The 13976-nt window shown below is 41.9% G+C and overlaps 1 protein-coding gene across 1 annotated transcript in view; it reads right to left on the minus strand.

Moving 5' to 3' along the window:
• Nucleotides 1–460: 460 nt before the first annotated feature.
• The window catches only part of BAHD1 (bromo adjacent homology domain containing 1), a 45319-nt gene continuing 31803 nt past the window's right edge, over nucleotides 461–13976 (minus strand). The window contains exons 4-7 of the mRNA XM_019552086.1: nucleotides 12141–12300; nucleotides 11053–11129; nucleotides 8103–8194; nucleotides 461–3932 (exon numbers count right to left, since the gene is read on the minus strand). Of these exons, the coding sequence (XP_019407631.1) occupies nucleotides 3743–3932; nucleotides 8103–8194; nucleotides 11053–11129; nucleotides 12141–12300 (519 nt within the window). The 3' untranslated portion in view covers nucleotides 461–3742. The remainder of the gene's footprint in view (nucleotides 3933–8102; nucleotides 8195–11052; nucleotides 11130–12140; nucleotides 12301–13976) is intronic.

Raw genomic sequence — 13976 nt, forward strand, 5'->3', positions numbered from 1 at the left:
CTAGCAAAGACGGCTAATGAAATAGGACCATGCACAAACCATAGATACCCAACATTACATCATTTTTGCAATAGAGAAATCGAAACCATTAAACATTCTGGAGCATGACTTGATCTGGTTATAATTTAACTCTGGTGTATACTAGGGGCTTAGCTAATGGATGCTATCTGGGTATTAAGTGTAAGGCACCCAAATTCTTATTTACTTTCCCCTTCTGTTAGGTCACTGTAGCCTTCTATAGATATATACACAACACCATGAACCCTTCATCCTTTCAGTCAGCTACCCAGAGGTGATATAGGTCTGTTCTAACCTGATTTTGATTGTGTCAGGTATTAGATTAATGCTACAATGTTATTCTCTTTTTTAAATTAAGGTACCTCACCTGGAAACTGTCCTCTGTTGCCAGCATTAAACATGGAATTCTAAGTGACAGAAATAAACCACATACAACTCAACATTTGTTTTCTAAATCAATACAATTTTTTAAATTTATTTTTTAAGAATTACTTCTAATATATCTTTCTCACAGAAGGAGGGTATAGGGAATGTTCTCATTCCATCTGTAAACACTGAAATACAGATCTGGGAAACCAGGGAAGAGACACAAAAAAGTGCATTTTACAAAATTATCAACTAAAATATATTTTACATGTATTATGTTTCAATTTAAATTCTACTGACTGCATTTTCAGTTTCAAAAAATATTTCCATATCTAATAGATTAAAAAAGCATGAAATATTCTCATTACGGATCAGACAATTCATTTCATTTACATGCTGTTTGCACAACAGCATAAGCAACCACGTGAGTCTTGAACAATGTTCTTGGCCTGAAGCAGATTCTGACATAACATCAGAAAAGACAGGATTCTCCTCTCCAGAGGGGGACAAAAGCCCATCCCACAACCAGGGCAAGTACAAATTCTCCTCTTCTCTCTTCTGGCAAGTTCAATGCATTTTATCCCATCTGGAGAGGAGATAAGTCAAAGGTGGAGAGGCAACCAGGAGAAATAAAATTTTCAGCAAGATACTGTGGTTTCTGAGGCAGGATTTCAAACCCTTTACTGCCATCACAGTAGTGCTAAGTGGCTAAACTGGCAGGTGGTCTCGAGAAAGCCTGTCACCACAACATTCATAAAACTACTTTTTGGAGCAGAGGATCCCCAGACAGGCTTGCTTATTCAGGGTGAAGGTCAAACTGGTCCTAAAAACAGGCTTCAACTTATCTATTTGGTGGTCTCCAAGACTTTTCCATACCACCATTCTGTATGGTTTCCCCATATTAATCCACCTGCTTCCTTCCCCTTGTGCACCATCCTCACCCACCAGCTACTGTAGCCACAACTGCCACCTCTTTCACTGAGGGACCTGGAGCACAGGCAGGAGCTACAGACTACAATATTGCTCAACACGCACTCCACATTTATAGCTAAGGAGCAAGATGATGCAAGACGCCCTCTAACACCAGCAAGCATCTTCTTTGCAATGCTCCCAACTTGTCCAAGTGAGAGTGTCTGAGGTACTCCTGCCCCCATTCCTGTGCTGTAGTGCCAGTGGCCTGACCTCATTATTCCAAGAGACTAATATCCAAATTAACTGTTAAGGAAATACGAACAACAAACTTTGACACCAATGGTATCTTGAGGTATAAAATGGATTAAGATGCTTAACCTACAGATCCTTGCTCACCTACCTAGGGTTAAACCTCTTACAACACATTTAGGTTGGGAGCTTCCCCCTGGGGCACACTGGCAAGACTTTGGGATTTGTCACTATCCTCTGGAACTTTGAGCAGGAATTGCCCACTGAGACTGGCTGGACATGTGCCCCACTGTCCCACACTAGAGCGAGTCAAATCTTCCTCTTCTTTTACGATCATCTTCCCATACACATTCCCTTCTTTGGTACGTAGAGCAAACTCCTGTGCATGCAGAAACACAGACTGCACCATTTCCACTTAACGGGATTTATGTGATGGTATTTTCTGTAGACCAGGCAGGTAGAGCCTCAGCCAGAGCGAGAGGGAAACCCTTGATTCCAGCTCTCTGTGTGTGTGTGGTGAGGGTAGGTAGTGCTACTTCCACTGAAAGGACAACAACATTAAAGCAGTATGAACACTTCTATCATTTAACACTAGCTCAGGAGCCCCAAAAACTGAAAATGCAGGTCCCTAGCTTAAATGAGTGACTCCAGCAGTCAGCAGGTACACGGACTGTTACAGTGTTGATTCTCATTCTTTAAATTAGTGCAATCTACAAATGGATCCCCAGTTTGTGTGACGGGTTCAATGGACTCTGTTATGCTGTCCTTTGGTTTTCTTTAGAATTAACTTGAATAGTTTGTGTTAAGATAAACTAAAGTATCTCTAGAATCTATACACATAAGGCAAGAGGCAAAAATGTCTGTAGGAATCAGGTAGCATTTTTCAACAATGCAAACCTCTCATTGGTCAGTTCCTTTCAGAAGCCACAAAGCCACTTTGGTGAGCAAGCTCAGATATCAGTATGAGTGGCAGGGGAGAGGAAAAAAGGGCAGTGCCAAGAGACAGCACTGCTAATTTCTTCAACAGTGCAACCACACCCAAGACAGACAGCTGAGTCAGGTGCTTAGAATTAAAAAGCCCAAGGAAAACAGTTTGTTTGTTCCCACTGCCTCCAGCTTCTCCACGTTCAGGGGAGAGTTTGGTTCTACAGGGACTGTCAACTACAGGAAAGACAGCTGAACTGGGAAGGGAATGAGTGAACCACTTTGACCATTTCAGGGAAGCCTGCTGAGGACCATTTGGGCAAGGAGTCTGCCATTCTGGAGAGAAGACAAACATGGCTTTCACCTACAGAGCACACCGAGCGTGCACCTAAAGCAGGACACACCTGTGGGAGGTGTACCTGGCAGGCAAGAGTGACCCACAGGGGTGAGGTAAGGATGGCTATGGCAGACATGCAGCTTTCCATAATGGTGTGATGTAAGGTTTATAATCCCTGCCCCCTCTCTCAATGATGAAACAGTTTAAGGCCTGCTTGAAAAGCCTCAATCTGTGTGGTAAATCACAGATTATAGAACAATTGTACAGGGAAAAGGGGTCCCCCTCTCCCCTTACAAAGCAAAAACTATTCAGCATGGCAAAAATTGCTTTGCATACAGGCAATTTCAAAAGGAACTGTTGCTTTTCAAAGTAGCAGTCTCATCAAAAATCCTCTGACCTGTCTTTTCTGCTGGGCAAGCATGACTATCCTGTGCTTTGCAAAGGAATTGGTCTCAGTCCTCACTCTTCACATCAGGACATAAAAACCATGGACCTATCACAGCTTGACTTTTGCAATGCACCACAGCATCCCTCCTACATGTTCTGACCATTCCCACCAATGATGGCTCTGGATTCAGTTTACTGGCTTTTATCCCCTGCAAATCCCCATCCAATATATGCATCTCTAAATACATATATAGATATAGATTTACATATGCAAGTACCTATATCTATATACATATATCTATTTTATAGGTACATCTTAGTTTATGCTCTTTAATGAAGTGCTGTGCTTTCAACTGCTGCCTTCCTCAACAGGGACTTGTTCCTGAACATGGAGATTTTTTCAGTCTAAGGAAGGAGCGCTTCGACACTACTTCTCGCCTGCAAGCAGCACTACAAAAAGTTGCTGAGAGTGCATGGATGTTCCAGATGGTCAGCTCGCCATTGGCTCTCTGGTGCCACTTATCACCATAGTCAGCCTGAAGAGTTTCGCTACTGTGGATTCTTCAAGATGCGCCCATGTCGGAAATCATAGACATGGCGGCAGAGGAAAACCAGGTCTGGATCAGTGTCCTCTGGCACCTTGCGGTGTGGAGGTGTGGAATACTCTTCTGATGGAGGAACCATCATTGTTTTCCTGCCCGGGATGCCCTCAACACGACGCTTTGCCAAGGCACAAAATCTGCAAGGCAATGAAATACAAAAATTCATGTAGAATCTTCATTTGGTGTCTTCCCTGTCCAAATTTTCACAAAGCCTCTGACTGAAAAAGAATACTCCTTACTGCTCCTTCAAGTTGGCACCATGTTCCTGACTGGCTATGTGGGGGTAGGGGAGAGGACAGTAAGTTTATGAAACAGAAACAGCTTCTCCTAAGAGGTGATCTGGGTTGGTTTATAAGCAATAGCTGTTCTGAACTATACTGAGTAGCACAGCAGTTTGCATAAGCCTGCTGTAGATCTGGCACTATTAGGGATTCTGACAATTAATCTGCCTTGCTTCTCCACCTTTGCCTCTCTTCTATTGATTAGCACCGGGGAAGGATTATAGGTCAGGCCATTGCTCAGACAGAGACGATGGCAATTAAGCAAGAACGTAGCCAAGTCGTTAAGAACTCCCTTCAGAGCCAACAGGGCCATTTACTGATCCTGCAGGATCTTGCCATTCAAGAGCATGGATTCAAGAGAAGGAAGGAACATGTTCTAGTGCAGTGATTTTCAACCTGTGGTCAGCAGACCCCAGGGAGTTTGCAGACTATGTCTAAGGGGTCTACAAAAGACAGCTATGATCAAAAGTATGTGCATACCCAGTTACAATTCAAAGGGGTCCATACCACTATTCAAGATTTCCAAAGGGGTCCAACAACTCTGTTCAAAATATTTTAGGGGTCTGCAAATGAAGGCTGAAAAAAACATGGCTCTAATGCATTACTGCTCTTTAAAGTATGGTGTACTCCCTTAATGACTAAGCAAGACTCTATATGCACAGAAAAATGTACAGCTGTCCGCTGGTCAACCTGACAACATTACTACCAGCACGTTAATTTTCAATACTTGTGGCATAAGGTTAGCAGACCCCTGAAAGATATAAATATTTTAGTACTAGTTGGGAAAACAGGCCCAAACATAATGAAGAGCAGGAGCAAAACAAGCCCCAACATCCAAAGGCCAAGTGAAATGCACAGTAAAAGACTTGAACTTTGTCCACTGAGATGTGAGCTTAGTATGCTGGTGAATGCTGAGGAACAGTAGTTCAGGCTCCATAGGGAAGGTATTGTGCCTCATTTCTATTAATTCTAATTCTAACTAGCTATCAACAACCACACTTACCTGAATTTCAGCAGCAGGAGGACCTACACAGATGATACCTGACCTGCCCAGTTATGCAAGGCTACACATTAGTAATTGTAAAGCACTGCTCACTTGCTGCTTCAGTATACCGTGCAATTTTGGGAATGTGTGTAGAAGCAAGGGCTCCTGTAGCCCTGTCAAGTTTATTTTGTAACAGCTGCAGGAGTAGAAGTGATATTAAATAGCAGACATGCAAAAAAGTAATGCAGCCTAGAGGTCAAAGGCAGGAAACTCCAAACCAAGGTCAGCACCAGAAACAGTACTGCTAAATTTGAAATGTTTGAGGGATGTTATAAAGAGCTGTTGATGAAACATGGGCTTCCAAGTTTGGCTTGTTGAAGAACATGATCCTGAGCGAGGAGGCCCTTATCAACCCACTTGGTACATATACTAGACAGAGCTGCTGCATCCTGTAAGAAAGGCTTCCTTTTTGCCCAGCTAAATTACCAAAGTAGTAATTTATATCAACTAGATAGGCAGAAGGTAGGGCAGGTTGCTCCTTAGACACTAACTGGTTCAGAGAGGCATAAGCTTTTGAAGACAACAACCTACTTCATCTGGATCAGCTGATCTCTAAGGTGCCACCCTGCCATACATTCTCCCTTTATATCAGCAGTGTCAGCACTGAGATGAAATTGTTATGACTGAATATGGCATGTAAATTAGCTTTGGGTATCTTCTTACTAACTCAACTAGTTGAACTTTGTACCTGAACAGGATGGAGGTGTGGCAGAGAAGCATGGCAGGACACCTGAAAAATTTCAAAAAAGGGATGCCACAGTTCACGCCATCCTATCAATTTTCCAAGCAGCTTAAAACATTCTTCCATAAAGGGCAAAGGTGATCTCAAAATTAAGCCAGGTTTGCTGACACACCCCAAGAGCAGGTCCCTTCCATGTCTGCCAGTGTTTTTATAGACTCCCTCAGCATTTAGACTAGTCCAGCCCAACAAGGAACAAATTATACATCTCTTTTATGTCATTAATTAGTACACAGTAAATGCCCAGTCTACTAGTAGTACAGTAGCTCCTAACGCCACATGCACTGTGGCAGGACCTGCAAGACTAACACTGGTCTTTACAGCCACAAGAGAAAATATACTACCAGCCAGAAGAATAGCTGCAATATCCACCATCACTCACCGATGAATGGATGCCATATAAATGCCCAATCTGTAAAGTTCTCTCTATGCAGGCCAGTAAAAGCATATCAGCTTTTGGCCACTGAGTCAGAAATAGTTCTGCTTGTGCCAAGATGCACAGCACACAACACACTGTGAGCAAAAGCAGTACACCAACTGCATGGCATAGCTTCACATCAGTTGCAGGGGGATCAAAGAGAAGAGAATAGGAAAAAACCTACTTTGTTTCACTGGTTGTTTCTGCCTGGATATACCAAGCTTTTTTTGTCAGGTCACTATGTTGTCTCTTTTGAATGGGGCCCATTGTGCAAGCAAGATTTGCTTTATGGTATTATTATTATTATTATTCTGTGGCTCACTTTAGCAAGAACTTCTGATTTTTTTTTTCTACCCTAAGAAAAATTGACACTATCTTTAGAACACTATATTTAAAACTTCTAATCACTCAGTCGCTTCTCAGCCACCAAAAGGATACATTTCCACTTAGTAGAGAGCTACCCAGATAGTGTTGGAAATATGCTGCACAGCACCTCCTTTAATCTCATTTTAAGTCTGCCATGGTTTCTGCCTACCACTGCTGATTGGTAGAGGGGGCCCTAGCAGCCCTGCCTCTTGCTGCTGATTGGATGGGAAGCAAAAACCTTGACATATTTAAAACCGCAGTGCTTGCCTCCTGGCCAATCAGGAGTGGGTGGTGAGCAGTGAGGCTACTGGGGCCCCTCCACCAGTGGCAGGGGTGGGGCGCACAGCAAAAAGAGGAAGATTAGAAAGAACCGATGTGCAGTGCACTTCAACGCAACTTAGGTAGATCCCCGTTTATTATTTCCATAGAGTTAGATTCTAAATGGTTTACTCTGGCTGTCTCTATTAGCATCAACTCATGCCACAAGCCAATTCTGCTTAGAAGTCTTATCCCACAGTGCATTACTCTCAACCACCATTTGCTTCTGGGGCTGAGTTGTTAACAGCATCAAGTAATTTGGAACTAAATTATAGATTCCATAAAACATTTCCATGTAAAATGTTCACAAAATGTCAGTGTAATTCCATTTCATTTAAAATTAATTTGCATTTTAGATACCCAAATGACAAAGCCTAGGGTGAGAAACTAGTGTAACAATTGTGCAAATATCGCCGACTAAATTTGTATGCTGCCTTATCTTGGACAAACAGAATACAGGGAAAGCATATACAGTAGGACATATTTTTCAAGGATTATTTTTCATTTTAATAGTCTAAGGTGAGTTTAAGGGGAGCACTTGAACCCAAACGTCATTTGTCAGTGCTATTTTAAATGGTAGAATCTTAGAAAATACGGAGCCTCTGATGTTAAAGCAAGTTTAATATGTATACTCTAGGCCAACTATAGGGAGATGCTGTTAGTATCTGAAATTTATAGGTGTATAAGTGATGCCAAATACAGAAAGCAAATCTTTTAATTGAACTTGGGACTGTATGCAGGTGAGAATGGGGGGCAAAAGCCAAAAACATTTTGTGGACTCAAACTGAAGTAGAGTAGGAATCAAAACTGAAATGTCAGAGTTGCACTGAATTTTAGTCTACTGATGTTCATGTGCTGTTGTAGAGAGGTCATTCATGTATCAACACTTATAAAGCTTTATAAAACTATTCATAAACACAAAAAACAGAGACATCCTAAAGAATACAACATGACAAATACCCCTTGATTAGAATATCAACCTCATTCAGTAAAACGTAATTTAGCAAAGTTTTACAGAATATGTAGGCTGCAAAGCATGTACAGTTCTGCAAGATGAGGTTAGGTAATGGAAACAGTGACAAGAGTTACTGATACAGAGATAGGTTTCAAAAGCAACAGCAAGTTAAGAGCACCACCTACCTGCAGTACTCTGCAAAGGTCAGAACATAGCACTTCTCCTCAATGCAGGCAACACTATTTTCATCCTGATGCCTGGATGCAAAGATCTCATTCTGCAAAGAGGAAATAACAGGGAGTCACCCAACTGGGCAGTTTCAAAGATAAATGAATCAAGCTGTCCCATGTGCCCTTCAAAGAGATGACAAGTAGGTATGCAAACAACAAGGTATTCTTTAAAGAGAAGGTACTGTCTCTCCAAACAAGCATTTCATTTAACCCAAACAATTTACATTAAGAGTTCATGGCCTCTTGGTAAACAGAATGGCTTTTCTCTCTCTCTGTCTTTTCACCAGCATGTTAAGACCTCTTCCATAAGTTATTCCATTGCCATCTTGCTCCATATAGTCAGATTTATCAGGTCCCCCGCACCTGCTTGCTGGTGGCAGAAGTATGACTTTTCAGGAAAACAGATGCCACCCACAGGCAGCTCAGTGATGCTGCTTTAATAACATCTTTCATTTCAAATGTACCCGATAGTCTATGACATTTACTGTGATAAGTGCTTCTCATCAGATGAGCCTTCAGAGTGCTGCTTTGAGCAATGTGAATGCAGCTTTTAAAAACTGTTCTTCCAATACATGGGCACAGTAATAAGATACTATGGTTGAGAAGGTGGTTTTGTCTGTTGGATGAAACACTTCGACCTACCCCAACATTTGACCTAAGGGGCTGCAAGGAGAAAGACTCAGAACTTGCAAAGCAAAGAGAAAGCCTCCATTCACATTCCTCTTTGGTTATTTGCTGAAAGAAAGTGGCAGCTCTCCCCCCCCAAGCCCCCTGCTTCCCAACATCTCCAAGATGCTGGGGATGTTCTTATCTTCATTACTGTTTTAGTACAGGAAAGAAAGAAAATTCTGATTCATTCATGCTACTAGAGTGACATGAAGGGGGCATGAATAGTACGGTACTGATCTCCCCTCCAAACCACCAGTGATCTATCTTTTTTCTTGTTTTGCTTGTTCTCCATCCCAATCCAAGTTAAAGGGCAATTTTAAGTGAAGTAATGTGTGATGGCCCCCTTCTCCCTAGTGTAATTTAAAATAGTTGGATCTGAAGCAAATTGGGGAATGGCTGAGCAAAACTGAACATGTACAGGTCAAGCCATAATGAAGCTCATTTAAAGAATCTCATATATGATCATCAGCTGTTAAGAAGAAGATCTGAAGTAAAGGTGGCTGGTGTGCGAGTCTGAAGGCAATAGCCCATAGGATATATTTCTGCCTAGAGCCCTAAGGAAGCAGCTAGGAGGAAAAACTCCACTATTATCTCAAATGCAAACTCATCATTTGAGATTTTTCTTAGCAGCTATAGTTCTGCTAAAAACAACATTGAACACAAGAAAGTACTTAAGTCAGTGTTTTTGCTTACTCCTTAGATCAAGTTCACCTGAGTCATCTTTGGCAAGCCTATACCAGCTACTTAGCCCAATGGCAGCTTCTTTTAGAGCAGCTTTTGTATATTGAAATGTGCGGGAGTAAGAGACCAAGTTAGTTCTTCCTTACCACAGTGGCTGAATACACTAAGATTCAGCTTGTGGGCTAGAATGAAGCAAGGTACCAAACTTTTTTGAGAACAGGACTCCTGGACCACTTCTGGGGGACTTCCCGTTTCGCCGCTATGAGCCGAGTTTTTCTTTGCCAATTCTTCAGCCCACGGCCCAGGACAAAGCAGCCTGCGCGGGGCCCCCCTGCCTGTCCCCCAGCACACTGATGCTGAGGAGTGCACCAAATGGTGCACATTTGATTAACTGGCATATTTGATTAACCGGCATCCCCCATTCCCAGAGGATGCCAGATAACAGAGCTTTTACTGTACCTTTACCAAAACATATTGGTAGATTAAAAGTGGCAGTGGTTGCATCTTCTGAAATAAGTGCATTTTTTTTTAATTTAAAATATTTGTTTCTCTCCCCCTCCACACAATCCCAAGCAAGGCAACAGACTCAGGACTGAAGATGAGTCACATATTTAACTTTTGCTGTGAATCGTTTGTAGCATTGGAGTATATCCTTAAATCTGTTCTTAACCCTAGTTCTTCCTTTCCCTTTGATACAAATTCACTCTCATGTTATACAAGAAAGAAATGATTGCTTTTAGTTCCCTCTGATCTAAAATGCATCTTACTTCAGGTCAGAGGAATTGGAAAACTCTCCAAAAAAATAGGAGTTTCTAACAAAGTATCAAATTCATAGATCTCAGGTAAGGTGGCACTCTCAGATCTTCTAGTTTCATAACCCAAGTAATACAGGCCATAGAATTTCACCCACTACATCTTAGATCAATCCCAGAACTTCTTGTTAAAGCCGACTGTTTAGAAAGACATCCAATCTTGATTTAATTTAAAACGCAACAGTGAGTAGAATAGGCTAGATCTGTTTCCTGATTTCCAATGTAGCATACATTCCCTTCAAATTACAGTCAAAACCCCTCTTTTCTAAAGGTGGACAAGGGCTATGTTCAGATGAGAGAAAAACTAGGAAGTTTTAAAGCAAAGAATGCCCTAGGAAAGACAGACATTTCTGCTATAGCCCAGACTTGTTAATTTTGACATTAGATTGCTTATGCTTGATATTAAACACAGAGGTTTTACTTCAGTCTGGCAGGATCCATGGAGAAGCCAAGGGTATGTCTACGCTGGGCAGTTATGACACAAAGCAGTGGAGTGCTGAGATACACTCCCCACACTGCTCCCCCAAGACAGGGGAACTGCCTCAGCCCAGAGCTTCCTGGGGGGGCAGTGCTGCACTGAGATAACTGGACTAGTTTTGGTCTGAGAGTGTGGAAACAGCAAGTCTCAGTACATCACTACTTGGCGCCATAAGAGACCATTGAAGAAATATTCCTCAGAGATATACGTATGAAGATCCTTGCCGATTATCCCTCCTTCCAGTTATGCACTTACAACCTCTCACCTGATGCATGCTGGGATTGCGGCCCCCCTGAGTGTGTTCTGGTCTGTAATACCACAGGAGGCTCATCATCAGCTCCCCTAGAAGGAGACAAAATATGTTTTAACAAAGAAGTAATCTAGAAGCCAGGACTGAAAATGCTAAAAAGATCCTGCTGTCCAATTTTCAGTTACACTTCATCCCATCAGCCCCTGCATTTCCATAGCTCTCATCTAGCTGCAGCTGTGCCACAATAAATATTTTATGCTGAGCTGGGTTTCCTTTTGTTACAGCAACTGGCTCTGTAAAACAAGTCATGTCACTATTGCATTATACCTTCACCACATAATAACCATTGTGGCCCCACGCAAAGTCAGTAATGAACAAAACTAAACAATAGCATCTCTGTTCAAGTACTTTGTCAAGAATACTTGTCCAATGCTTAGGATGTTTACTCCCGGACATTAGTACCAAAAATAGTACCCCTAGGCTCTGGTTTCAGTGTTGCCCTCAGTTCTTATGTTCTGCTACCTCACAAACTGCAAGGGCTATGACAATCTTCGCACCATTTGGCAAACAAAACTTCTCTAGCTCTTGCCTAGAATGCTGGTCAGATGTGGGCCTTCAAAACTGAAATTGCAGTACTCCAATTCCCATTTTGCATTCTCCAGATGTCCAAGTTCCAGTATGGTACTGCCTGCCAAGATCAAAAAACTCTGCAACCAGAGCTTTATACCATCTCCCAGGCTACAAATCATATAGAACATTTGAGTAATTAGTGTCTCATGAGCTATCTGCTGCTACAAAATCATGGGGGAGGGATTGTTGCTAAGAGGTTTAGTTGGCAGATCAATAGACATGCATTCAAGACTACACAAGGTTTCCAATTACCAGTTCTGGGCCAGTGATTAGAGGGAGTTTCAGTTCCTGCAGCACAAGTACATTCAGAGATTACCAAGCATAACCATGAAGCACCGATTGCCACTGCCAAATTGGGTGATAGGTGAAATTCATTTGGCAAACTTACAACCCTTACTTAATTCTGCCACTCACATTCCTAGATTTGACAAGTATCAACAAACACAATTTGTTTCCTTGTCTCTATCCAGTACCTGTTTTGGGGTCTTCCCACAGTGCTGATATTTTTGCCACATAAGGCATAGATTTCTTTCGTGGTCCCGATTTCAAAAGGACTGTATCTCGTACCCGGATAATTTCCCCATCTCTCTCCACAGCCTGGTAGCTCTTACGAATAGCCGGCTCTGGTTCATTCTACAGTGTTGGGAGAAGAAACAATTGAAAATTTAGGCTAATAAATACTCAGCAACACATCTAAGCTTCCTTTAAAACTTTGTCCATTGAAACCTTCCCCACAATTTCTGTCCAAGCAGTATACCTCAGTTGCAAGAGATCCCTAAAAGAAGTCATACAGCACAAAACCACTCGCAGCAGTTCTAGTCTCAGAGGAGCAATCTGAAAAGCAGAGAGCAGCGTGAACTATTTACTGATGAATCCTCTGCCCAGAGAAAAGCAAAAGAATATTCTCCTGGGCTCAGTAATCAAGTGTCTTCAGATCGGACCAGGTATGGCTGCTGGCTTCCAACATTAAAAAGACAGTGAGGGAGAAAACGTATTGGTATTGCTTTGGTACAGCACAGACTGCAGAGCATTCAGCTCAGTAGCTTAAGCAGCAGTTCTAATATCCTGAAAGGAAAACATATTTTGAAACCAATTCCTCTGTTTTGAAGGAACCAAGAAATCAAGATTCCTACACTTTTGTAGAAAGGAATTTACTTTTTGAAGCGTTTTGGGACAATTATTTTAGGTGCCATTGTAGGTTTCCAGCTACTCCACATGCTACTGAAGACAATGAAAACTGGCTTTATTAATTTCCAAGTGCTTATGCTATGCTAGAGGTTGTTAAAAACTTGCTGGACTAATGCAATTAAAGTATCTATTGTATCATCTTGAAAAATACAGACATATTGAAATCCATTTAACTAACACAGTTGAAGTCCAGCGTTAGTAATCTTCACTGCTATGGAAGCTTCCATTCTAATCACATTTTTTAGCTTCTAGCATTACAAAATTCTCGTTTTTGGTCTGTAAAAATCTGGACTGGAAAATGATTTTTCAAGGAGATGAGCAGAATAGGTTTAAGTTTTCTGTCCATCCAAAGTCAGAAGCATTGCACGTTCTGAAGTCTGAAGCATATGGAGATTACTGGTTGGTCTGATTCCCTTTAGTAGTAAGCATAAAAATCTACTAGAAGTGCTGTTGAAAGGGGTCTCCCCCCGTCTCCAATTTTCCACAAATTCATCCTTAAACAGGATGCAACTCTAGCTGACAACTTCAGTAACTTCAGCAAACTGCAGTAATGCAGCCTCAGTCAGAGGCATGGATCACAAGAGTCTGAAAGAGCCATTCAACAGGATAAGTACCTGGGTAATCAAGCAGATTCTGAGAAACGATGAGTTCTCTGCATGACTTGCGCTACCTGTTATTTTTGCTTCTCAGCTTGCCATAAGCTAAGAATTCCTGTCTGCAACCCCAGCTGATGAAACTGAATGTCTCTGAGGGAGACCTTGTTTGACTGATCACAAATCAATGTTCTTCTCTACTACTCTATTGCCTGCAAGATTCCCATCAAGGCTCTGCCTCTGTTGAGGTCCATGATAGTATAGATAGGAATTCCCTCCTACCTGAAGCTGCAAGAACAGCCACAAAGACTAATGTACCCAAGGCAATACAGCAAGACCAAATGGCAATCTATGCTGAACTAATGCTAACAGTCACTGCTAACAACTTAGCTTGTGAACAGACAAAAATTATGCCTGCAGCCAACAGGAAGCCTCTTGTAACGTAAGAGCTCTACTTGCACTTTTACAGGCATCTGTCCTACTACCTCTGATCCAAAATCGGTCTGGTCCCTCCTGACCTTTTGGTCA

Source organism: Crocodylus porosus, unplaced genomic scaffold (genome assembly GCF_001723895.1).
Source record: "Crocodylus porosus isolate Cpor-Errol unplaced genomic scaffold, CroPor_comp1, whole genome shotgun sequence".
NCBI classification, from domain to species: domain Eukaryota; kingdom Metazoa; phylum Chordata; order Crocodylia; family Crocodylidae; genus Crocodylus; species Crocodylus porosus.